Below are 24,688 nucleotides of genomic sequence, written 5' to 3'. Positions count from 1 at the left end.
AAAATTCAATAAATGTATTTAAAATATTACAAATATGAATATACAATTAAAATTAATATGTAATTGAAATATGAATATTCCATTGTTTAATTAGACATTATTTATTGTTATATAAAAGTAAAAGTAAATTACACAAACAAATAAATTAATGCATAAATGTGACCCTGGAGCACAAAAGCAGTGTTAAGTCGCTGGGGGATATTTGTAGCAATAGCCAACAATACATTGTATGGGTCACAATTATACATTTCTCTTTTATGCCAAAAATCATTAGGATATTAATTAAAGATCATGTTCCATGAAGATATTTTGTAAATTCCCTACCGTAAATATATCAAAACTTAATGTTTGATTAGTAATATGCATTGCTAAGAACTTCATTTGAACAACTTTAAAGATGATTTTCTCAATATTTAGATTTTTTTGCACCCTCAGATTCCAGATTTTCAAATAGTTGTATCTCTGCCAGATATTGTCCGATCCTAACAAACCATACATCAATGGAAAGCTTATTTATTCAGCTTTCAGATGAAAAGTGACCCTAATGACTGACAACTTTAAAGATGATTTTCTCAATATTTAGATTTTTTTGCACCCTCAGATTCCAGATTTTCAAATAGTTGTATCTCTGCCAGATATTGTCCGATCCTAACAAACAATACATCAATGGAAAGATTATTTATTCAGCTTTCAGATGAAAAGTGACCCTAATGACTGGTTTTGTGCTCCAGGGTCACAAATATAATGAAAGGTTACTAAACATTAAAAATGAACCGATCATAAAATATGAGCGCCTCAGGTGAACTCAAATGACCTTCGCAGATGCGCGTCTCCTGGTTGAGGTAGTATCCGGCGGGACACTCGCACTGGAAGCTGCCGAAGGTGTTGACGCAGTTTCCCCCCTGACACAGACCCGGCAGCTCCTGGCACTCGTCGATGTCTGCGAGCGGGACACAGAGACAGAGAGGGCCGTCATTACACACACACACACACACACACACACCAGACGGCAGGCGCTGTCCTGCATCACAGCATCTGCTCTTACCCTCCAGGATCACGGTGATGGGATTGGGCCGGAAGCCCTCTCCTCCGGGACACAGGGTTTTGTACTCGGCTGTGAGGAGACACAAAGTTCATCATGAATACAAGCAGTCTGACTGTTCGCTCGTACCGATATCAGAGTGACCGACTGCCATTATAATGATGACATATATCATATGTGACCCTGGAGGACAAAACCAGGTCATAAAGGTCAATTTTTTAAAGATCATGAATACAAGCAGTCTGACTGTTCGCTCGTACCGATATCAGAGTGACCGACTGCCATTATAATGATGACATATATCATATGTGACCCTGGAGGACAAAACCAGTCATAAAGGTCAATTTTTTAAAGCTGAAAGCTGAATAAATAAGCTTTTCATGGATGTAGGGTTTGTTAGGATAGGACAATATTTGGTCGAGATACAACTATGTGAAAATCTGGAATCTGAGGGTGCAAAAAAATCTAAATATTGAGAAAATCATCTTTAAAGTTGTTCAAATGAAGTTCTTAGCAATGCATATTACTAATCAAACATTAAGTTTTGATATATTTACAGTAGGAAATTTACTAAATATCTTCATGGAACATGATCTTTACTTAATATCCTAATGATTTTTGGCATAAAAGAAAAATCGATAATTGTGACCCATACAATGTATTGTTGGCTATTGCTACAAATATCCCCCAGCGACTTAACACTGCTTTTGTGCTCCAGGGACACATATATACAAATTATTATTTAATGACAGTAAATGAGACAAAAAATAGAGGGAATTCCAGTTTCAGGTGGTTTTCCTGTAGATATCGGCTGATGCTAAATAACTACATATTTACCGATATATCGGTCTATTTTTGTTACGCTCCACAAGAAACTAAAGTAACGGGGAATAAAAAATGAATCATAATTTTATGCAATCTTAATAATTTAATTTGATTAGTGCTGTCAAACGATTAATCGCGATTAATCGCATTCAAAATAAAAGTTTTTGTTTGTATGATATATATGTGTGTGTTCTGTGTATATTTATTATGTATATATAAATACACACACATGCAGTATATATTTTGATAATATTTACATGTTTGTTTATATTCATAAAATTTGTATTATAAATAAATATATTTAATATATAAAAATAACATATTTTTCTGAAATATATACATGCATGCGTGTGTATTTATATATACATAATAAATATACACAGTACACACACATATTATGTAAACAAAAACTTATATTTTGGATGCGATTAATCATTTGACAGCACTACATTTTATATAACATTATAATATTTATAAAATGTATATATCATTTTATATAATTTAAATATAAATACAAATTCCACTGAGCTATTATTTATTAATTATTTTATATTTATATTACATATTTGTATAATTTGATGTAATTTATACATAAAATAACAAATTTTTTATCATTATTAATAATAAATAATATATAATTAATAATAAATAAATATTTTTGTTATTTTAGATATATACACACACACACTCATAAATAAAATGAATATGAATAAAAACGTAATAGAAAACTAATGAAAATACATTCTTAAAATAAATCAAGGTTGATAAACCTAAAATAATTTTTAAATATTGATATAAATTTAATATAAATATTTAATTATATATTAATCTAAAATTATATCATAATAATATAAACATATGTAACAATTAAAACACTTATATACATTTAATTATATTATTTAATTAAAATGACAAACAATCATAAAATAAATCAAGGTTACTGAACATTAAAATAAAAAAAAGTAAAATTGTATTAAAAGTAAATTAAATGAAATATTAATATATATATATATATATATATATATATATATATATATATAAAATCATGTTTTAATAGCCTTGATTTATTTTATTAACTTATGTTTCACAAATGAATTATTTTGGGTCATTTAATTGTAACAGAAAATCATTAAAATTAGCCATTTGCTTTTAAATAATTTTACATTATTTGATTTTAATGTTTATTAACATTGTTTTATTATATAAATTAATTTTTATAAGCTAATTATTGTTAAATATTAATATACAATTAATATAAATATTTAATTAAATATTCATCTAAAATATATATATCATATAATAATATAAACATATATAACAATTACAGTACTCATATACATTTAATATAAAATTATTCAATTAAAAGTTAATTAATTAAAAGGACATACATTCTTAAAATAAATCAAGGTTACTGAACATTAAAATGAAAAAAGTTACATTTTATTAAAAGTAAATTAATTTATATATATATATATATATATATATATATAATTTCACCTTTTAATAGCCTTGATTTATTTTAAGAACTTATGTTTCACAAATTATTTATTTTGTGTCATTGTAACAGAAAACCATTAAAATTAGCCATTTGCTTTTAAATAGTTTTACATGGTTTGATTTTAATGTTTATTAACATTGTTTCATTCTATGAATTCATTTTTATGAGCTGTTTTAAACATATAGCTCAGTAGAGATAGACATATTAAAAATGTAATGAATATTTCACAAATTATCCGAAACAGCTGCTGCTTATTTTTAAATATTTTTAAGTGAAATTGAAGCTAATACTGCGTAAACTAATTTTATTTCAGCAATTGAATCAAATTGTAGCATATTCTTTACATACATGTTTATATATAATCATTATATTTGCTATTATTTATCCTGCTTTCTGAATTAATTATTGGCCATTGAAAAAAAAAACATACACTACCGCTCAAAGGTTTAGGATCAGTGAGACTTGTAATGTTTTTTAAAGAAGTCTCTTCTGCTCATCAAGGCTGCATTTATTTGATCAAAAATACAGAAAAAAACTGTAATATTGCAAAATGTTTTTACAATATAAAATAACGCTTTCTATTTTAATATCTTTTAAAATATAATTTATTTCTGTGATGCAAAGCTGAATTTCCATCAGCCATTACTCCAGTATAAAGTGTCACATGATCTTCAGAAATCATTCTAATATGCTGATTTATTATTAGAACTATTAATGTTGTGCTGCACAATATTGTTTTTTTGGAACCTGTGATACTTTTTTCAGGATTCTTTGATAAATAGAACGTTAAAAAGAACAGCATTTATTCAAAATATAAATCTTTTCTAACAATTCTGTCACGTCTTATCAATTTAACACATCCTCGCTGAATAAAAGTTTTCATTTCTTTCAAAAAAAGAGAATAAAAATGTACTGATCTCAAATTTTATTGTTAGAGAAGATTTCTATTTTAAATAAATGCTGTTCTTTTTAACGTTCTATTCATCAAAGAATCCTGAAAAAAGTATCACAGGTTCCCAAAAAATATGAAGCATAATAAATCAGCATATTAGAGTGATTTCTGAAGATCATGTGACACTGAAGACTGGAGTAATTCAGCGCTGCATCACAGGAATAAATTCGATTTGAATGTATATTTAAATAGAAACACGTTATTTTACATGGTAATAATATTTCACATTTTTCCTGTATTTCTGATCAAATAAATGCAGCCTTGATGAGCAGAAGAGACTCCTGTAAAACATTACAAGCGTTTGAGCGGTAGAGTATGGATCGTCTGAACAGCTGTGTGATGCTCTGGTGTGTCTGTACTGGAGTTGATGGGAGGGCAGAGTTCGCAGGGGTTTCCCCAGGCTCCCCCCAGCGAGCAGCAGCAGGAGGCGCGGGTCACTCCCACCCCGATCTCAGCGCTGCAGGAGATGCCTCCGTCACCGCGGTCCAGAGTGTCCAGGAAGCAGTTCCCCACACGAGTGTCTGCCACAGAACAGACATTAGATTAACTGCACCGTGATTCGGGTGAAATCATGCGGCGGGACGGCTTCAGTACCGACACAGCCCACGCCCGACGGGTTGAGCTCGAAGTCTGGCGGGCAGTTGCACAGGTAGCTGCCGGGCAGATTCACACACACGCCGTTGATGCAGTTCACCGGATCGAAACACTCGTTTATATCTGTGAAAGAGAGAGACAAAACTGAGAAACCACACGCAAGTGTGATGCCCGAAACTGAGACTGCGCTCACATTCAGAGGCTCTTTTGTAGATGCTTGCTGAAATGAACAGTGTTGGGGGAATGCATTACAAGTAACGCGAGTTTTTAATAAAACTAAAAATTCACAAAAATACAATCTTACAAAAACATAAAACATAAAACTGCTCAAAATCAAGGCTACGCTCGCATTTAGTCTGTTTTTTTAGCTTTTTTCTGAAATGTTATATATCTGCTTTTCTTTATTAAAATTATTAAATCATGCAAAATTAATTAAAAGTTCTATAAAAAAATATTAATTATTAAAATATTAATATACATTTCATATATTTAATTTAAATATTAATATAGAATTATTTTGTGTAAATTACACAAACAAATAAACGAATTCACAAACAAATACTATCTTATAAAAGCTTTTGTGATTTGTGAACATGATGCTCAAAACTGAGGTGTGTGTGTGTGTGTGTGTGTGTGTGTCACCTGTGCAGTTTCCTCCGCTGCGGTCCAGCTCGTATCCGTAGTCACACACACAGCGAAACATTCCCGGCAGGTTCTGACACGATCCGAACACACAGATGTTCTGGAAGTTACACTCGTCGATGTCTGACGGACGACACAGAGCGGACTGAGTGAGTGTGTGTGTGTGTTTCTGTATCTCTGTGTGTGTGTGTGTGTTACTGTATCTCTGTGTGTGTGTGTGTGTGTGTTTGTGTGTGTGTGTGTGTGTGTGTGTTACTGTACCTCTGTGTGTGTGTGTGTGTGTTTACCCTGGCAGGCCTGGCTGTCTTCAGTCGGGGTGAAGCCCATCTCACACTCGCAGCGATATCCTCCCGGTGCGTTCAGACACTGGCCGTTCTCACACAGATTCACGTTATCCGCACACTCGTCCATGTCTGCACAAACAACCAAGAGTAAAAGATTACTTTATTAGATTACTTTATAAGTAAAGATTTTTTTTTTATTATTGTATTTAAAGTTTAAATTAAAATAAATTGCACAAACACACAAATAAAATAACTTCATAAAATAAAAGAAGAAAGGAAAAGCCCAATGCAGTTGCTATGTGTGATACCGGAGCAGGTGAATCCGTCGCCGTTGAATCCCTCTTTACAGGAGCAGCGGTACGATCCCGGCGTGTTCATGCACTCAGCCTTCGGGTTACAGTTGTGTTCTTCAGTCACGCACTCATCCACATCTGCAGCGACACAAAAACAGCCTCAAACCACAGCCAGACTCTGACGCTCACCTGGAGATCAGCGGCGCTCGTCACTCACCGACGCACTTGATCCCGTCGCCCTCCCAGCCGTTGCGGCAGCGGCACTTGAAGCTCCCCGGGACGTTGACGCAGGCGGCGTGCATGTCGCAGTTATGAGCGCCGATCTCACACTCATCGACGTCTGCCAAAATACAAACACTTTACACCAGCTGGCATGATCCAGAACCGGCCTGAACTCCTCGATCTGCTCTGATCTGGTTTTTCTCTGACTCTGTCGTACCTGTGCATCCGGTGGAGCCCTTCTTGACGAAGTATCCCAGCTGACAGTGGCAGATGAAGGAGCCTTTCGTGTTTTCACAGTCGCCGTGCAGACAGATGTTGGGATTCAGATCACATTCGTTGACATCTGGACGAATACATGACAGGAAAGATCATATAGGACGTAATACAGACATACAAATAAATAAATAAAACATTACAATATCATGACTAAACGTCAGAATAAAAATATACAAAGGAAAAATGCAAATAAATAAAAAATGCAATAAAATAATTCATACAAAAATTCAATAAAATAAAAAAATCAAGCTTATTTTTGGTTACTTTGATTAAAATGAATTCAGATAACATTAAATAATGTAAACTTATTTAGCTAAAATCAAATCATTATTTCATTATTTAAAATCAAATAAGTTAAATAATTAATCAAATAAATCAAGGTTACAACATTAAAATTAAACATACAAATAAATGAAATGACAAACAAACTGAATTAATAATTTATAAAAAATTATAAAATAAATCAGGGTTACTAAACATTAAAATTATTTAATTGTTTAATTAAAAGTTACTTCAGTCAAGGTTACTAGACATTCAAGTTAAATAATATCAAATTAAGTAAAAAGTACATTCTTGATAAATTACAAGAAATATAAAAAAGGTATTAATACAAACTAAATTAAAAAATAATAATATGACAAACAAATTGAATAATTCATTAAAAATATAAAATAAATCAGGGTTAGTAAACATTAAAATTATTTAATTAAAAGTAATTATTTTTATTATTTAAAAGTAAAAAAAAATATATATATATAATAATAATAATTAATCAAAACAAATCAAGGTTACCATACCTTCGAATTTAATAATGTAAACTTTAATTCAAAGTAAAGCATTACTATTTTTATTATTGAAATAAAAGTAAACTAAAAGTTAATTAAAAATTTAAATATTTAATAAAAAAAATCATTGAATAAATCAAGGTTACTAAGCATGAATGTAATGTAAAAATATTTAATTAAAATTAAATTATTGCTTATTTTAATTCTTTAAATTACACAAACAAACATAAAATAATTGTAAAAAATCATAAAATAAATCAAGGTTACTAAGAATTAAATGAAATAATGTAAAATGATTTAATTGAACTAAATAACTATTTATTTTAATTACTTAAATTACACAAACAAATAAAAAAAATAAAAAAAATAATTCATGAAATAAATCAAGGTTACTAACCATTAAAATGAAATAATGTCAAATTATTTAAAAGTAAATAATTTGATTGTTTTTTATTTAAAAGTAATAGAAACTCAAATGCATAGGTCAGTTGAGTTTCGTATAAACTCACCGATGCAGGTGCGCATGTCTATAGAGGCCATGAAGCCGTCATAGCAGAGGCAGCGATATTCTCCGGGGATGTTCGTACACTGACCGCCGTCGCAGATGTCCGGCGTGTCTTCACACTCGTCGATGTCTACGGGAAGAGACGTGGGTCAGTCTGAGAGGCACCGTGACCGTGTGTGAGTGTGTGTGTGTGTGTGAGTGAGTGTGTGTGTGAGTGTGCGTGAGTGTATGTGTGTGTGTGTGCATAAGTGTGTGTGAGTGTGTGTGTGTGTGTGTGTGATTGTGAGTGTGTGTGTGAATGTGTGTGTGTGTGTGCGTGTGTGTGTGTGTGTGAGTGTGAGTGTGTGTGTGTGTGTGTGAGTGAGTGTGCGTGTGTGTGCGTGTGTGTGTGTGTGTGTGAGTGAGTGTGCGTGTGTGTGCGTGTGTGTGTGTGTGTGTGAGTGAGTGTGCGTGTGTGTGCGTGTGTGTGTGTGTGTGTGAGTGAGTGTGCGTGTGTGTGCGTGTGTGTGTGTGTGTGTGAGTGAGTGTGCGTGTGTGTGCGTGTGTGTGTGTGTGTGTGAGTGAGTGTGCGTGTGTGTGCGTGTGTGTGTGTGTGTGTGAGTGAGTGTGCGTGTGTGTGCGTGTGTGTGTGTGTGTGTGAGTGAGTGTGCGTGTGTGTGCGTGTGTGTGTGTGTGTGTGAGTGAGTGTGCGTGTGTGTGCGTGTGTGTGTGTGTGTGTGAGTGAGTGTGCGTGTGTGTGCGTGTGTGTGTGTGTGTGTGAGTGAGTGTGCGTGTGTGTGCGTGTGTGTGTGTGTGTGTGAGTGAGTGTGCGTGTGTGTGCGTGTGTGTGTGTGTGTGTGAGTGAGTGTGCGTGTGTGTGCGTGTGTGTGTGTGTGTGTGAGTGAGTGTGCGTGTGTGTGCGTGTGTGTGTGTGTGTGTGAGTGAGTGTGCGTGTGTGTGCGTGTGTGTGTGTGTGTGTGAGTGAGTGTGCGTGTGTGTGCGTGTGTGTGTGTGTGTGTGAGTGAGTGTGCGTGTGTGTGCGTGTGTGTGTGTGTGTGTGAGTGAGTGTGCGTGTGTGTGCGTGTGTGTGTGTGTGTGTGAGTGAGTGTGCGTGTGTGTGCGTGTGTGTGTGTGTGTGTGAGTGAGTGTGCGTGTGTGTGCGTGTGTGTGTGTGTGTGTGAGTGAGTGTGCGTGTGTGTGCGTGTGTGTGTGTGTGTGTGAGTGAGTGTGCGTGTGTGTGTGTGTGTGTGTGTGTGTGTGAGTGAGTGTGCGTGTTACCGGCGCAGGTCCTGAGGTCGGGCATGAGCGCGTAACCCTCGCTGCAGCTGCATTCGTAACTGCCCTCAGAGTTCGTACAGTGAGTATCGCAGCCGCCGTTCATGATGGTGCACTCGTCGATATCTGTGAAGATGAGAACATGCACATTTACCTTTATATTGAGTTTTGGATGCAGTGTTTCTGAGAATGAATTGCTTCATGCATGTTGATGTTGCTGGAGGTTTTCTCACCCACGCAGCCCTGTCTGTCGGGCGTCACCTGGTATCCCATGTCACAGGAGCACTGATAGGTGCCCACCATGTTCACACACTGACCGTTCCTACACAGGTTATCACTGAGCTGACACTCGTTCACATCTGGGGGAAACAAACAAGATAACAAACATAAATAAATTGAAAATGAAGTTAATGAAATTCAATTGTGTAGTTCTAAAATATAGAAACTTGTATTATATTCAAATCATGTTAATAATAATACTATAATTTATTTAGTAATACTATTACATATGATGTATTTTCAAATATTATTTTTGTAATAAAATTATAAATAAAATAATTATTTAAATAAACATGAATTGATAAAAATAAGAAAAATATTGATAACATTTAAAGTTTAGAATTATTTAAATTTTCATTTAAAATACTATTTAAAACGTTTTAATTTTAATTATTTATTATTTAATTATACTGTAGTACTAAAGTAAATAATATTATTTATTATGTATATGTATGTATACATTTATATGTCTTTAATAAACATAACATTATAAAGTATTATAAATAAAATAAAATAAAATAGTAAATACCACTATTCTAAATTAAATATATTAACAAATTGGTTTCAAAGTTATAATATTACTAAATGGATAACATTATTAACGTTAAATTATATGTGTTTTATATATTAATAAAGTTCTGTGTTTTCTATATTGAATGTTATATTATATACAAATGCTATTATACAAATATATATCCTTTATATTTAAATTATGGTATTATTATTATTATTATTATTATTAATTATAAAAAATATTGTATTTACTTTAATAATATTTACTATACACACTATTTCTGTAATAACTAAAAATTATATATTTTTAGAAATAAAAAAAATTATACAATTTATTTTAATTAAGCACTAAATAATAACTTCTAAATATGAAATATTGCTAAATGGATAAAATATTAACTGGATCAGTTATTAAAATAAAGTAAAATTACATAAATAGGTTCTATATGATATAAAGAGTATGTTCTACTAACACATTTTTATACAAATTTTAACAAACAAATATATATTCATTGTATTTAAATGATAATAATAATATTATTATTAATAGTAATGTACTCATTTTATTACTATTCATAATCTATGGTGTATTTATTAATACTATTTGTCTAATAACTATAAAATGAAACTTTTATAAATTAAATAATAACAGTAATGTTGAATTGAATATTACTAAATTGGTAAAAAAAAAAAATATATGAAATATTATTAAAGTGTTAAAATACTAACTGGATAAGTTCATTAAAAATCATTTTAATTATATAAATGAAAATAATTATATAAATAAGTGTTGTTTATGTTGAATTGAATATTACTAAATTGGTAAAAAAATATGAAATATTACTAAAGTGATAAAATAGTAACTGGATAAGTTAATTAAAAATAAATGTAATTATATAAATAAAAATAATTATATAAATAAGAGTTGTTTATGTTGAATTGGATATTACTAAATTGGTAAAAAAAAAAATATATATATGAATAAAGTGATAAAATACTAACTGGATAAGTTGATTAAAAATAATTGTAATTATATAAATAAGTGTTGTATATGGCAAACAGAATGTATACACATTTCAGTATAGAAATACACATGATTTATTGATTGGTTTGGAGTGTGGCTCTCCTGTACCTTCACAGGCCGAAGCTTCTGGACTCAGCTGGTGTCCCGGAGGACAGTCACACTCATAACTGCCCTCTGTGTTCAGACACGTGCCGCCGCGGCACAGCAGGGGCTCCCTCTCGCATTCATCGATGTCTAGAGAGAGACAGAGATGCTGTGACACACGCAGGCTTTCAGAGGCTGCAGGAAACGGCACGGGTTCGAGTCTCACCCATGCAGTTCTTCATCATCATGAAGCCGCTCTCGTAGCCCTCGAAACACTCGCACTCGAAGCTGCCGGGCGTGTTGACGCAGACGCCGTGTCCGCACAGGTCCGGAGAGATGGTGCACTCGTCGATATCTGCGGGAACGATGGGAACAGTGTGAGCGGTGCATTGAAACACATCTTGTGTTTGATTTAGATGCGGTGACGGGTGAGATGTTGACCTATGCAGTTCCTCTCCTCCATGGTGAGGGCGAAACCGCTGTCACAGCGGCATTTGAAGCTCCCGATGGTGTTTCGGCACGTCCCGTGAGTGCACAGGCCTTTGAAGACCTTACATTCATTCACATCTACAGAGAAAAACAGGCTCATAACCTCATTATTCAACACGCAGAAAAAACCCTGAAGGAAATACCAATAATCTTACTTTCTGTGTATTTGAGTGTTTTTGTAACCTAGTGATATTCTGGGGAGAAAACGGCAGAAAAATGTATGGAAAAACAAAAATTTGTAAATAAATAAAAAATGTAATTAATAAAAATGAAAAAAGTCAATTTGTATACAAATTAATTAATTGTATTTAAATTGTATTTAAATTCGTAAAAAAAAAAAGATTAATGTGAAAGTTTCAGGTAATAAATAATTATATTAATTTATTATAATTATAGTTATATTAAAATAATGATTATAATTTTTAACATTTTAAATACATTTTGTCAATTTGTACATTTTAAATACATTTGTATTTAATTTAGTAAAAAGATTAAAGTGAAAGTTTTATGTAACAATTATTTACATTTATAATAATTTTATTTATATTTAAATAATAACAATATTATATATATATATATTTGCCAATTTGTATATAATTAATAATAATTACATATATGTTTTATTAATTTAATAAAAAGATTAATGTGAAAATTTTAGGTAACAAAATATTTATTTATTTTAATAATAATAATAATTAATTAATAATATGTTTTATATATATTTTGTCAATTTGTATATCATTTATATTATAATAAAAATTGTCAATGTTTTAGGTAACAAATAATTATATTTACTTTTATTTAATTATAACATAAATAGAATTTTATATAATATAACATTACTATAAAATATTATAAATTCATCAGGTTTTGTGTGTGAATTTTTCTTGTCAGCCAATATCGGTATCAGATATTAGTGTTTTCTAAATTATTGGTATCGGCTCGATTAAGGTGATGTTGGAAGCCGATAATATCAGCAAACTTCTGTTTCTAACAATGTTTTCGATTGCTGTAAACACTATAGATGTATAATATCGGCCAATATCGGTTATCGACCAAAACAACATAATTATCGGTATCATATCGGTCGAAATGTTCTATATCCACACATCCCTATGAATAAATGACAGACAGCTCTGACGCTCCACCTTTGTAGAAAGGTCGTCCTGTCAGGATGTCTCCTCGGTTGGCGATTCCGGGTCCCCGCGGGCAGATGGTTTTGAATTCGGGCGTGTTTGGTTTGGGACAGGCCTCACAGTCCACGCCCCATGCCGCTCCCACTGTACAGCAGCACATATCCGCACGATACCGGCCCGGTAATGGCTCCACGCACTCGTCCTCGTCCCATTTCATATAACACTGCTCGCTTCTGAGATCTACAGGACACACAAACCACTTTAAATCACCACTGTTTGGTTAGCACGTGTTGTTAGTTACAAAAAAACAGGTTTGTTTTGGATCAGTTGTTCTTTTTAAGTCATAAATCAAGTTGATAGTTTCTGTTTTTGGTTTAAAAACATATTCATGTTGATGTATTATGCTGTCTGCAACCAATAAATCAACTAAAGCAATAAATCGTTTGAGAAAGGAAAGTTAATGATTATGTTTTCATACCAACACATGTTCGTCCGGCTCCATCCAGCGTAAGTCCCTCCGGACACTCGCATCGGAACGAGCCTTGCGTGTTCACACAGCGTCCGTTTGTGCACACGCCGGGAAATACCTCACACTCGTTAATATCTAAAGACGGAGCAGAAACATGATGCATCATCATGCAATGCACTAAATAATGCGGAAAGTAAATGCAGCAAAGGATTGTGGGTAGCACGTACCTTCACACACAAGTCCCTTCATGCGCGCAAAACCTTTCGAACAGGCTGGATCTGTAGAAAATACAGGTTAAAAACTTGTGAGATACTGTTTACTTTATGTTTCTAAGATTGCGTCTTTAAAGCAAATATTGGTTCAATGGTTCCTTTAGCTGAAAAAAAAACAATTAATTAATAAATTCAATTTTGGCTTAATTAAATTCTATTTGGTTTTACACTTTTTTTTCAAACACATTACTTAAATTTTTCTCATTAATATTTTTAATAAATATAAATAATATACAAACTGACAATTTATATGAAATATCTAAAAATGTATAATTGTTTAAATATAAATACAATTCTAAGATATATAATTATTTGTTACCTAGAATTTTCACATTAATCTTTTTTATTAAATTAAAAATTAATTCAATTAATATAAAATACAAACAAATTAACAAAACATATAATATAAATTATAATTTATTTTTAAATTAATTTCTAATAAATTATATATATATATATATATATATACATACAGTATACAGTGGGTACGGAAAGTATTCAGACCCCCTTAAATTTTTCACTCTTTGTTATATTGCAGCCATTTGCTAAAATCATTTAAGTAAATGTTTTCCCCTCATTAATGTACACACAGCACCCCATATTGACAGAAAAACACAGAATTGTTGACATTTTTGCAGATTTATTAAAAAAGAAAAACTGAAATATCACATGGTCCTAAGTATTCAGACCCTTTGCTGTGACACTCATATATTTAACTCAGGTGCTGTCCATTTCTTCTGATCATCCTTGAGATGGTTCTACACCTTCATTTGAGTCCAGCTGTGTTTGATTATACTGATTGGACTTGATTAGGAAAGCCACACAACTGTCTATATAAGACCTTACAGCTCACAGTGCATGTCAGAGCAAATGAGAATCATGAGGTCAAAGGAACTGACTGAAGAGCTCAGAGACAGAATTGTGGCAAGGCACAGATCTGGCCAAGGTTACAAAAAAAATTCTGCTGCACTTAAGGTTCCCAAGAGCACAGTGGCCTCCATTCCTTAAATGGAAGACGTTTGGGACAACCAGAACCCTTCCTAGAGCTGGCCGTCCGGCCAAACCGAGCTATCGGGGGAGAAGAGCCTTGGTGAGAGAGGTAAAGAAGAACCCAAAGATCACTGTGGCTGAGCTCCAGAGATGCAGTCGGGAGATGAGAGAAAGTTGTAGAAAGTCAACCATCACTGCAGCCCTCCACCAGTCGGGGCTTTATGGCAGAGTGGCCCGACGGAAGCCTCTCCTCAGTGCAAGACACATGAAAGCCCGCATGGAGGACTCCAAGATGGTGAGAAATAAGATTATCTGGTCGGATGAGGCCAAGATAGAACTTTTTGGCCTTAATTCTAAGCAGTATGTGTAGAGAAAACCAGGCACTGCTCATCACCTGTCCAATACAGTCCCAACAGTGAAGCATGGTGGTGGCAGCATCATGCTGTGGGGGTGTTTTTCAGCTGCAGGGACAGGACGACTGGTTGCAATCAAGGGAAAGATGAATGCGGCCAAGTACAGGGATATCCTAAACGAAAACCTTCTCCAGAGTGCTCAGGACCTCAGACTGGGCCAAAGGTTTACCTTCCAACAAGACAATGACCCTAAGCACACAGCTAAAATAACGAAGGAGTGGCTTCACAACAACTCTGTGACTGTTCTTGAATGGCCCAGCCAGAGCCCTGACTTAAACCCAAATGAGCATCTCTGGAGAGACCTAAAAATGGCTGTCCACCAACGTTTACCATCCAACCTGACAGAACTGGAGAGGATCTGCAAGGAAGAATGGCAGAGGATCCCCAAATCCAGGTGTGAAAAACTTATTGCATCTTTCCCAAAAAGACTCATAGCTGTATTAGATCATATATTTTTATTAATTATTCTTTTTTTTTTTATATATATATATATATATATATATATATATATATATATATATATATAAATGTGCTTTGTGTATATGTACTAACCATTTTCGCAGTGTTCACATGGGCTTCCCCAGCAGCGTAGAGTATATATATATATATATATATATATATATAAATGTGCTTTGTGTATATGTACTAACCATTTTCGCAGTGTTCACATGGGCTTCCCCAGGCCGCCCCCAGCGTAGAGCAGCATTCGGACTTCAGCGTGGCCCCGTTTATATTCACCTCACAGCGGTTGTCCTGGATGTTTAGCCAGCAGGTTCCTTTCATGCTGTCTGCATGGAGCAAATACGTGAAAGAGAACCAAAAATGCGTGACAATGACAAATGGACGTTGTGACATTTGGAGCGGCTCCCCTGCGGAGAGTCATTGCATTTCTGCAGATATATAAAAACCAACTCTGATATCTAGCGGGATGGGATCACAGTGGGCATTCATGCTGAAAGCACAAACGCACGACCTATTGCCTTCATACTCCATTAATTTCAATCAAACGACATTCAGTTTCAGACAAAGAATGAAAACCGCCTGGCTAGAAATTAATAAAAGTAGCAGAATGCTGTCCAGTTACCTCTAAAAGCATAATAAACCTTGACATGCACATCACTATGCTAATGTTGCATAATATAGTCTCTCAAGTAGTATTTTGTTTAGCATATTTAGCAAATATTTCATAGCAATTTAAACATTTAATAGCAACTAAACTATCCATAAGACAAGCACCAATCAGAGAACTTGCTGTTACCATGGAAACTTGTGGCTTAAAACGACTTTTCAAACTTACCTACGCAGATGGTGCTGGTGGAGTCCAGCTTGCTGCCGTGGGAACATTCGCAGTTGAAAGAACCGGCTACGTTGCGGCACATGCCGTTGATGCAAGGGTTGGGGTCGCATTCGTTGATGTCTGAAAAAGAGGAGGACAGGTAAGAACGAAAGATACAATATACACAATGTTATGTGAAATTTACGAAAAAGATAACGAAGGAAAAAAATAATCGTAAGGAAACCTTCGCAAGTCTCAGAGTCAGCTTTGAAAGAGAATCCTTTGGGGCAAGAGCAAGTGTAACTCCCAGGCGTGTTTCTACACATGCCATTGTCGCACAACAACCGATTCACCAAACACTCGTTAATGTCTGAAAGATACGCAAAAAGTTAACGAAATTAATCAATCATAATTACTACTCATAGTTTTCAGAGCAAGTATTGTACAAAAAGTATTTTTTACATAAAACATAGTAGAAGCTACGTTTTTCTACATAATAATACAAATTTATGTAATAAAAATGTTAACGCAACTTACCCACGCAATTCTTGCCGCTAGTGTCGGACTCGTAGCCGATGTTACAGATGCAACGGTAGCTCCCGCGCAAGTTCTCGCAGATCCCGTTTTGACAGATGTCTGGATCCAAAGCGCATTCGTTGATGTCTATGAAGAAACCGAATACAGTCCGTAAGCATTTAGTATTCGCAAACGCGATTAGTGCATTCGTGAAAACAGACTTACCTCGTCCATCTGCAGTGATTCCAGGTCCGCTGCTGCACACCGCCTGAAACTCGGCTGCGAACAGACAAACAACGTTAGCCACCTGCTGTCACACAACTCAAAGCTGATGTATGTTGAGTTGATATTAAAGGTGCTGTATGTAGGATTGACACAGAGTGGTTGAACTAGGTAGTGCAGTCCAAATTCAAAATATTGGAGAGGGTTTTTTTAAATGAAATTAAACAGGTGATGAATGAAATTAAATACGCTGCGTTTTCCGCCAACTGGCAACCCGGGGTCCCGAAATACAATTGGGTAAACTGGCAGTGGGCGGGTTTCACAAACCAAAACAGAGACCGACATTCCGACACGGAACGCACATTTTCAAAGGAGAATAACTGACTGTAACATTGTAACATGTTAACTTAGCATGTTTCTTAAATATCTGCAAACATATTATGGTATTTTTATGCTTTAGTAGAGTCAAAAACGTACATACAGCACCTTTAAAGTATCGTTCGTGACTGGAAGGTGTATCGTTGTGGTTTACCGGAGTTGAACGCCGGGCAGGGTTGGCAGGGTTCTCCGAAGCCGTGTTCTGGGTTGGCGCAGCAGCATTCCGACTTGGTCACCGCCCCGGGGAATGGACGCGAACACGTGCCCATCTTTATTGCGCCGTAGCAGGTGGTGCGCATGTGGGTGTCCACGCAGACGCGGCCATCCACGTCGATGGCCAGCCCTGGCGGGCACTCGCAGCGGAAAGAGCCTTCTGTGTTCACGCAGCGACCATTCATACAGATGCCCGAGGTCTGGCATTCGTCTATGTCTGTCAGAACGAAACAAAGGCGCAAGCCGTTAGGGAACAACACGTCAATAATGACTAATGACGTCAATGACGGTCAGGAGAGGCGACAACTTTTAACATGATGCCATTGACATGAAAGATTTACGTCAAACGTGCACCAATGATATACAAATATACGCAAATGCAAACAAGATTGAAAAGTTACGATGAAGGAACGATTTCCTGAGAATAACAACTTAAATTTTGGTCATTAAAATCATTAAAGACATCAGATGCGAGAACCAAAGACATCTCAAGACGTGTGGTGTCAGATTTGACGTCAAACTTGAAAAAATGCGCAAATGGAAATTTGATATTAACGGTTTAGCATCTATATCTCGCACAATCATATGACAGAAGACTTGGAATATAGTGTATAGACTAGTAATATGCCACAGGTCTGGTGTTCATAGATGCCTGTCAGAGTTTAACGAAGAAGAAAATAGCGTAAACCATTAACGACATCAGTGACGGTCACAAGACGCAACAACCGAAGACATTTGACATTACTGACATCAAAACTAGTATAATGTCTTGTGGCACCAGGATTGAGATGTCAAATGTCATTGGTTCTTGCATCTTGCAACTGTAGCCAATGACGTAAAAAATGCGCCAATGACGTGAAAACATACGCAAAGCCGTTCTGAAGAGTTGCGCTGAATGAACGATTTTCAGATGACTGAAAATAACAACTTTGGTCATTAAAGACTTTGATTCTCGCAACTGGTGTTCATTTGTCAACAAAGACATCTCAAGACAGGTCAAGTCAGATTTGATGTCAAACTTGCAAAAATGCGCAATTGTAAATGGGATTTTAGCAATTTAACCGTTTGTTTCATGCATAAAACTATCGTAAAACGTGACAACCCGAAGACATTTGATATCACTGATATGAAAACTAGCTTGATCTGTCTTGTCAATGACGTGAAATGTCACTAGCTACGTTTCCATCCAAAGATTCGATTGCGCAAAACTGGAACATTGCATAAAATATGTTCCTGTGGCTCAGTGGTAGAGCATTGCGCTAGCAGCGCAAAAGGTCATGGGTTCGATTCCCAGGGAACACACATACAGGTAAAAAATGTATAGCCTGAATGCACTGTAAGTCAGTTTGGATAAAAGCGTCTGCTAAATGCATCAATTATTATTATTAATTATTATAAAACATATGCGAATAAAGCACCGTTTCCATCCAACGAGTCAAAGAGAACAAAATTGTCACTTCCTGGTAAACTGTGGCACTAAATATCACTAAGAATATAGGAGTAGCCACTGAATACATTAATTTTCATATGCAATAAATTACTTGCGTTTCAGAGAGAGCAGACGTAACACAATAAATGCGGTCATTGCTTTTAGAGGTGGATGCCTACTGTTTGGGAACGCAGTCGTGTAAGACAATTATACAAAAATATTTTGATGAGACTTTCCTCAGGCATTTCAGAATGACCAAAACAATATATAGATGCTGTGAACGAGATCGGTCCGCTGGTTAGTCAATTTATCACGTCTCATAGCGCAAAGTCACGTGACTTTTTCAATGCGCATGGTGGAATTTATTCGGTAAATGTGTTTCCATCGTAGTTTATGCGCATTTTTTCTTATCTGATAAAAAGTTTATCCTACTCAGTTGTGCGGATAAGTTTTTTATGCGCATTATTTAAATTTATGCGCATTGTGGCGTTTCCATCCAGCGGTTTTTTATGCGATAATCCAAAATGCGCATAAAAATAGGTGGATGGAAACATAGCTATTGGTTCTTGTGTCTTGTGACATCGAACATGTGCCAATGACGTGAAAAAATAAGCCAATGCAAATGAGATTGAAGAGTTTTCAGAGAATAACGACTTAAATTTTTGACATTTTTGATTTGGACAGACTCTATAGACTTGAATGTCACCAATGCGAGAAAGACATCTCAAGGCGTGTTGAACTTGGAAAAATTTGCAAATGGAAATGAGATTTTTAGCAATTTAGCGCATAAAACTATTGTATAACGTCATAAGACTTGGAATATAGCATATTGACTTGAAGTTACGACATTTTTGTGGCGCTTTTATTTTGTTGGATTTTTTTTTTGGACTTGAGGATGAGTAAATCGTACATGAGTTTAATCATCTTTGAAAGCGAATCCCAGACATGCTCACCAGTGCAGTAGCGTCCGTTGGGCGCCAAAGCAAATCCAGGTTTGCAGATACACTTGAAGCTGCCGTCTTCGTTTATGCACATGCCGTTGAGGCACATGTTGGTGGTGGCACATTCATCATGATCTAGAAGACGAGAAAACGCTCTCAATATTTCTGAAAATACACTATGCTGGATATTCAGTTGTTTTCTTGTACTAACTGTATTCATCAAAATTATTAATTAAAAATGTTTATGTTGACCTTCTGACACCCTCCACCCACCCCAAACTCCTTAAAGAGATTTATAAAGCATTTAAAACAATTGTTAAATATTTTAATGCAGGTTTTATAGTGTACAACCGAATAATCAGCAAACAAACAGGTGAAGCATCTAATTTTGTGTGAAATTTAAAAACAAAGTGTAAAAATATGTAAAATACATATATTAGGCAGTTAAAGTCGCAGTTTAAGCACTTACCGACGCAGTTCTTCCCATCAGGACTGATTTCAAAGCCAGCATTACAGATGCACTGGAAACTTCCATCTGTGTTCACGCAGCGTCCGTTACGGCACATAACGCCGTTCACGATACACTCGTCAATGTCTGAAGCAACAGGAACAGATTAGTTATAGGTGCCCACCAGAGGGTGCTGGGCTGTGTGATGTGAAGTTCTGCTGACTTTCACCATCACATTCATTGTAAAATGCCATTTGAGTGCTGTGTGCAGGATGCTGAGCACAGTCACATTATTTGGAAGTTTAGCTTCTGTTTAGTGTGTCATGCAAAATATCTTAAAATATTTTTTAAATAAAGCTGAAATAAAATAAAATCTAAATATTTGATTAAAGACTTAAATAAGAAATGTTTACTTGGCAAAAATAAACAAAAAAATAAAATAAATGTTGACTTGGAAACTAACTAAATACATTTTTTTTGTTGAAGTTAAGGTTGAAGTTTAGTTTAAATAAGTTCAAGCTGAAGTATTAAAATAACTAAAATTAAAACTGAAATAAAAATTAATTAAAAGCAATATATAAATACATAAAAAAATTATAAATAATATATATATACATAAAAAAATTATATATAATATATATATATATATATATATATATATATATATATATATATATATATATACAGATATAAATATATATAAATATAAATATTTTTAAATGTAGAAAATGTTTACAAAAAAAATACATAAGAAAATTATTAAAACAAACTAAAATTAAATTGAAAACTGAAAAATACTAATAGTAATAAATAAAAATTTTCATGGGACCCATAACATAAAATTTTGCTAAGAAATAATAAAAAAAATGCATTCACTGTCTATGAAGCATTTAGGCTTTTTTTGGAGAGTAAAATTGCTTAAAAATAAAAATAATAACAAAACATGAAAACCAACAAAATAATGAACAGACTTTTAAACTTATACTATATATATATATATATTGTTTTGTGTATATATAATATAATATAATAATCTTGCTTCCATTCAAATTTTAATGGGTCATATGTAATTCAATTAAATTTAACTGTAATTAAAATATTATGCATTTATTTTTTTTTAATTGCTTAAAGAATAAGAAAAATTAAATAATGATAATACATTTTTTTTAAATAATATAATATTTTGGTCATGAAGTACAAGACTGTAAATTACAATGTAATGATATTTCCTACTTTAAAGCTGTTTTTTAGCCCTAAAGAATTTTTAATGTAAAAATGTTAGCATTAAACGTGTTCTAGCCCTACAATTAGAAACTAAAGAAATGCTTTTGGCGTGAAATAGAATAATATCATGCCACACACCAATGCAGGCCTGTTTGGTGGGAGTTCCCTGGTATCCCTCGTGACATTTACAGTGATACGATCCTTGTGTGTTGACACAGTCTCCATTCACACAGGGGTTACTGATGCATTCGTCCACATCTGAGGGTAGAAAGCAGACGTATGAGAGACCATTAACACTATTAATCAATAATATGTGTTAAAATATTGACACAATCTGCTATGTTTATAACCCTGAGGCCTGTGGAAGTCAAGCAAACCGCCTACAGACGGCAGCATTTCAGACCATGTCAACATTTTAAAAAACAGGCTTTTCTTGACTTTCACTTAAAGATGAATGCACAGGTTTACCGATGCACTCCCCGCGCACGTCCTGCCTGTATCCCATGTTGCATTCGCAGCGGTAGCTGGTCGGCGTGGGAACGCAGCGGCCGTTCAGGCACAGGTTGGTAAAATGCTTGCACACGTCGATCGCCGTCTCGTTCAGCAGGCCTGAGCACAAACAATAAAACACCATCGATTTCTTGGCTTCGGATTGTTAGTTGAAGGTAAAAACTGGCAACTTCCACTCACTGATCTGAATCTTCTGGCCGCCGTTGCCGCCATTGCCATTTACGATGGTGTGATCGCCGCCGTAAATGTAGCCGCCGCCGTTTCCGTTGTGCGAGGGACCTTTGCCGTAGCCGCCGATGTTCAGACCGCCGTTGCCGTCGTGGATGATGCCGCCGTTACCGGTGGCAAACGGTAACCTCTGGATGCACAGTCGCCTGTATTCATCTACGATTAAACAATTGATGCTTTTACAAAATACTTTTTTTTTTTAATTGTATTTATTCATTTATTTATTAAATTGCAAGTATTTATACATTTTTATATTAATATTCATAAATGCAAACTATCACATAAAAAAAATATATATATATATATATATACATACATTTAATTTATATATATAAATTATATGAAATATAGATGATATATAAAAAGAGCTGCTTTTCACTTGTTCAACGCCTCATATATATTTTAATGCTGTTCATATATTATTATTTACATATTATTTTTATATTTATATTATTAAAATATATAGTATTAACATATATTAGATATTTTAATACTATTTAGTGTTATTACTTTATACATATATATAATTATTATTATTAATTAATATTTAAAACTAATACTTTGATTGAATATAGATCATTTAAATAGATAATATAAATATAGATGAACAATGAAAAAATGAGCAGACTGAAACTAAAGCAGAAAAACTGAGGAGTTGGCCGAGGATTTGGCAGCCGCTTCGCTCATGCATTCCTGCTGAAGACGCACGACGGTGTCAAAGAAGAGGGAAGAGCTTAAAACACGCGGGTGTGAAGACGTGGGAATGAAAGAGAGCGTTTTATTATCCCGAGGAACGGTCGCTCTGCTGACCTGACATATATTTATCGTGATTTTGCGGTGAGGTACAGCATGTCTGGAGCGACTCTTCAAAGAACACTACATAAAGGTCAAACGCTCGCACATCTAAAGAAATTCCTCCTTTGAAATGATGTTTTTATTGTAATACAGTATGAGCAGAGTCAACACTCATTTTAGTGAATATGACAGGATCATAATGATTTATACAAAATACAACAAAAGCTTTCTTTCTGTGTTGACATATTTCCTGTTGAAAAGGACGTTTGGAGCTTTTTTGAAGGCGCTAATAGTCTTTAGCTTGCATTACAGCCATAAACTATGCTACTTGCTATCGCAAAAGCTTCAAAAACGTTCTAAAAAGGTAATTTTAAATGTGTATATGTGACCCTGGAGCACAAAAGCAGTGTTAAGTCACTGGGGGATATTTGTAGCAATAGCCAACAATACATTGTATGGGTCACAATTATACATTTCTCTTTTATGCCAAAAATCATTAGGATATTTAGTAAAGATCATGTTCCATGAAGATATTTTGTAAATGTCCTACTGTAAATATATTAAAACTTAATGTTTGATTAGTAATATGCATTGCTAAGAACTTCATTTGGACAACTTTAAAGATGATTTTCTCAATATTTAGATTTTTTTGCACATATTGTCCCAATAAATTATACATCAATGGAAGTTTATTTATTCAGGTTTTAGATGATGTATAAATCTCAGTTTCGAAAAATTGACCCTTATGACTAGTTATGTGCTCCAGGGTCACATATATGCTATATATATTTTAAGAGTATTCTAGCATACAGATATTAGCATCAAAGCTAACAAACATGGACTAAAAACTTCAAAAAAGTTCTAAAAAGTTTTTAAAAGCCTATTTAAAATGTGTATTTATGCTAATTCTCTTGTACATTAGGATATTAAGTAAAGATCATGTTCCATGAAGATATTTTGTAAATGTCCTACTGTAAATATATTAAAACTTAATGTTTGATTAGTAATATGCATTGCTAAGAACTTCATTTGGACAACTTTAAAGGCGATTTTCTCAATATTTAGATTTTTTTGCACATATTGTCCCAATAAATTATACATCAATGGAAGCTTATTTATTCAGGTTTTAGATGATGTATAAATCTCAGTTTCGAAAAATTGACCCTTATGACTAGTTTTGTGCTCCAGGCTCACATATATGCTATATATATTTTAAGAGTATTCTAGCATACAGATATTAGCATCAAAGCTAACAAACATGGACTAAAAACTTCAAAAAAGTTCTAAAAAGGTTTTAAAAGCCAATTTAAAATGTGTATTTATGCTAATTCTCTTGTAGGAGTATGCTAGCATACAGATGTTAGCCTCAAAGCTAACAGACATGGACTATAAACTTCAAAAAAGCTTTAAAACATCTTAAAAAGTTAATTTTAAATGTGTCTATATGCTAAATATCTTTTAATGGTATGCTAGCATACAGATGTTCGCCTCAATGCTAACATACATAGACTGGAAAATTCAAAACAGTTCTAAAAAGTTTGAAGAAGCTCATTTTAAATGTGTATATACACTAAATATCTTTTAGGAGTATGCTAGCATACAGATGTTAGCCTCAAAGCTAACAGACGTGGACTAAAATCTTCAAAGAAGTTCTAAAAAGTTCATTT

At 34.1% G+C, this 24,688-nt stretch overlaps 1 protein-coding gene across 1 annotated transcript in view; it reads right to left on the bottom strand.

Moving 5' to 3' along the window:
- The window catches only part of LOC107549363 (fibrillin-2-like), an 83,115-nt gene that overhangs the window by 28,701 nt on the left and 29,726 nt on the right, over positions 1-24,688 (bottom strand). Inside the window, exons 11-39 of the mRNA XM_016230410.1 lie at positions 22,179-22,382; positions 21,957-22,097; positions 21,627-21,746; positions 20,286-20,411; positions 19,829-19,951; positions 17,388-17,663; positions 16,859-16,912; positions 16,655-16,780; positions 16,362-16,487; positions 16,139-16,258; positions 15,492-15,629; positions 13,394-13,444; positions 13,176-13,301; positions 12,710-12,937; positions 11,514-11,639; positions 11,299-11,427; positions 11,097-11,222; positions 9,406-9,531; positions 9,176-9,298; positions 7,923-8,048; positions 6,570-6,695; positions 6,348-6,470; positions 6,146-6,268; positions 5,841-5,966; positions 5,554-5,676; positions 4,912-5,034; positions 4,677-4,838; positions 1,046-1,114; positions 815-940 (exon numbers count right to left, since the gene is read on the bottom strand). Coding sequence (XP_016085896.1) covers positions 815-940; positions 1,046-1,114; positions 4,677-4,838; positions 4,912-5,034; positions 5,554-5,676; positions 5,841-5,966; positions 6,146-6,268; positions 6,348-6,470; positions 6,570-6,695; positions 7,923-8,048; positions 9,176-9,298; positions 9,406-9,531; positions 11,097-11,222; positions 11,299-11,427; positions 11,514-11,639; positions 12,710-12,937; positions 13,176-13,301; positions 13,394-13,444; positions 15,492-15,629; positions 16,139-16,258; positions 16,362-16,487; positions 16,655-16,780; positions 16,859-16,912; positions 17,388-17,663; positions 19,829-19,951; positions 20,286-20,411; positions 21,627-21,746; positions 21,957-22,097; positions 22,179-22,382 — 3,816 coding nt within the window. The remainder of the gene's footprint in view (positions 1-814; positions 941-1,045; positions 1,115-4,676; positions 4,839-4,911; positions 5,035-5,553; positions 5,677-5,840; positions 5,967-6,145; positions 6,269-6,347; positions 6,471-6,569; positions 6,696-7,922; positions 8,049-9,175; positions 9,299-9,405; positions 9,532-11,096; positions 11,223-11,298; positions 11,428-11,513; positions 11,640-12,709; positions 12,938-13,175; positions 13,302-13,393; positions 13,445-15,491; positions 15,630-16,138; positions 16,259-16,361; positions 16,488-16,654; positions 16,781-16,858; positions 16,913-17,387; positions 17,664-19,828; positions 19,952-20,285; positions 20,412-21,626; positions 21,747-21,956; positions 22,098-22,178; positions 22,383-24,688) is intronic.

Source organism: Sinocyclocheilus grahami, unplaced genomic scaffold, assembly GCF_001515645.1.
Source record: "Sinocyclocheilus grahami isolate Dianchi unplaced genomic scaffold, SAMN03320097.WGS_v1.1 scaffold370.1, whole genome shotgun sequence".
NCBI lineage: Eukaryota > Metazoa > Chordata > Actinopteri > Cypriniformes > Cyprinidae > Sinocyclocheilus > Sinocyclocheilus grahami.
The sequence above is the reverse complement of the archived record's forward strand: the minus strand, read 5'-3'. Positions and strand labels throughout refer to the sequence as shown.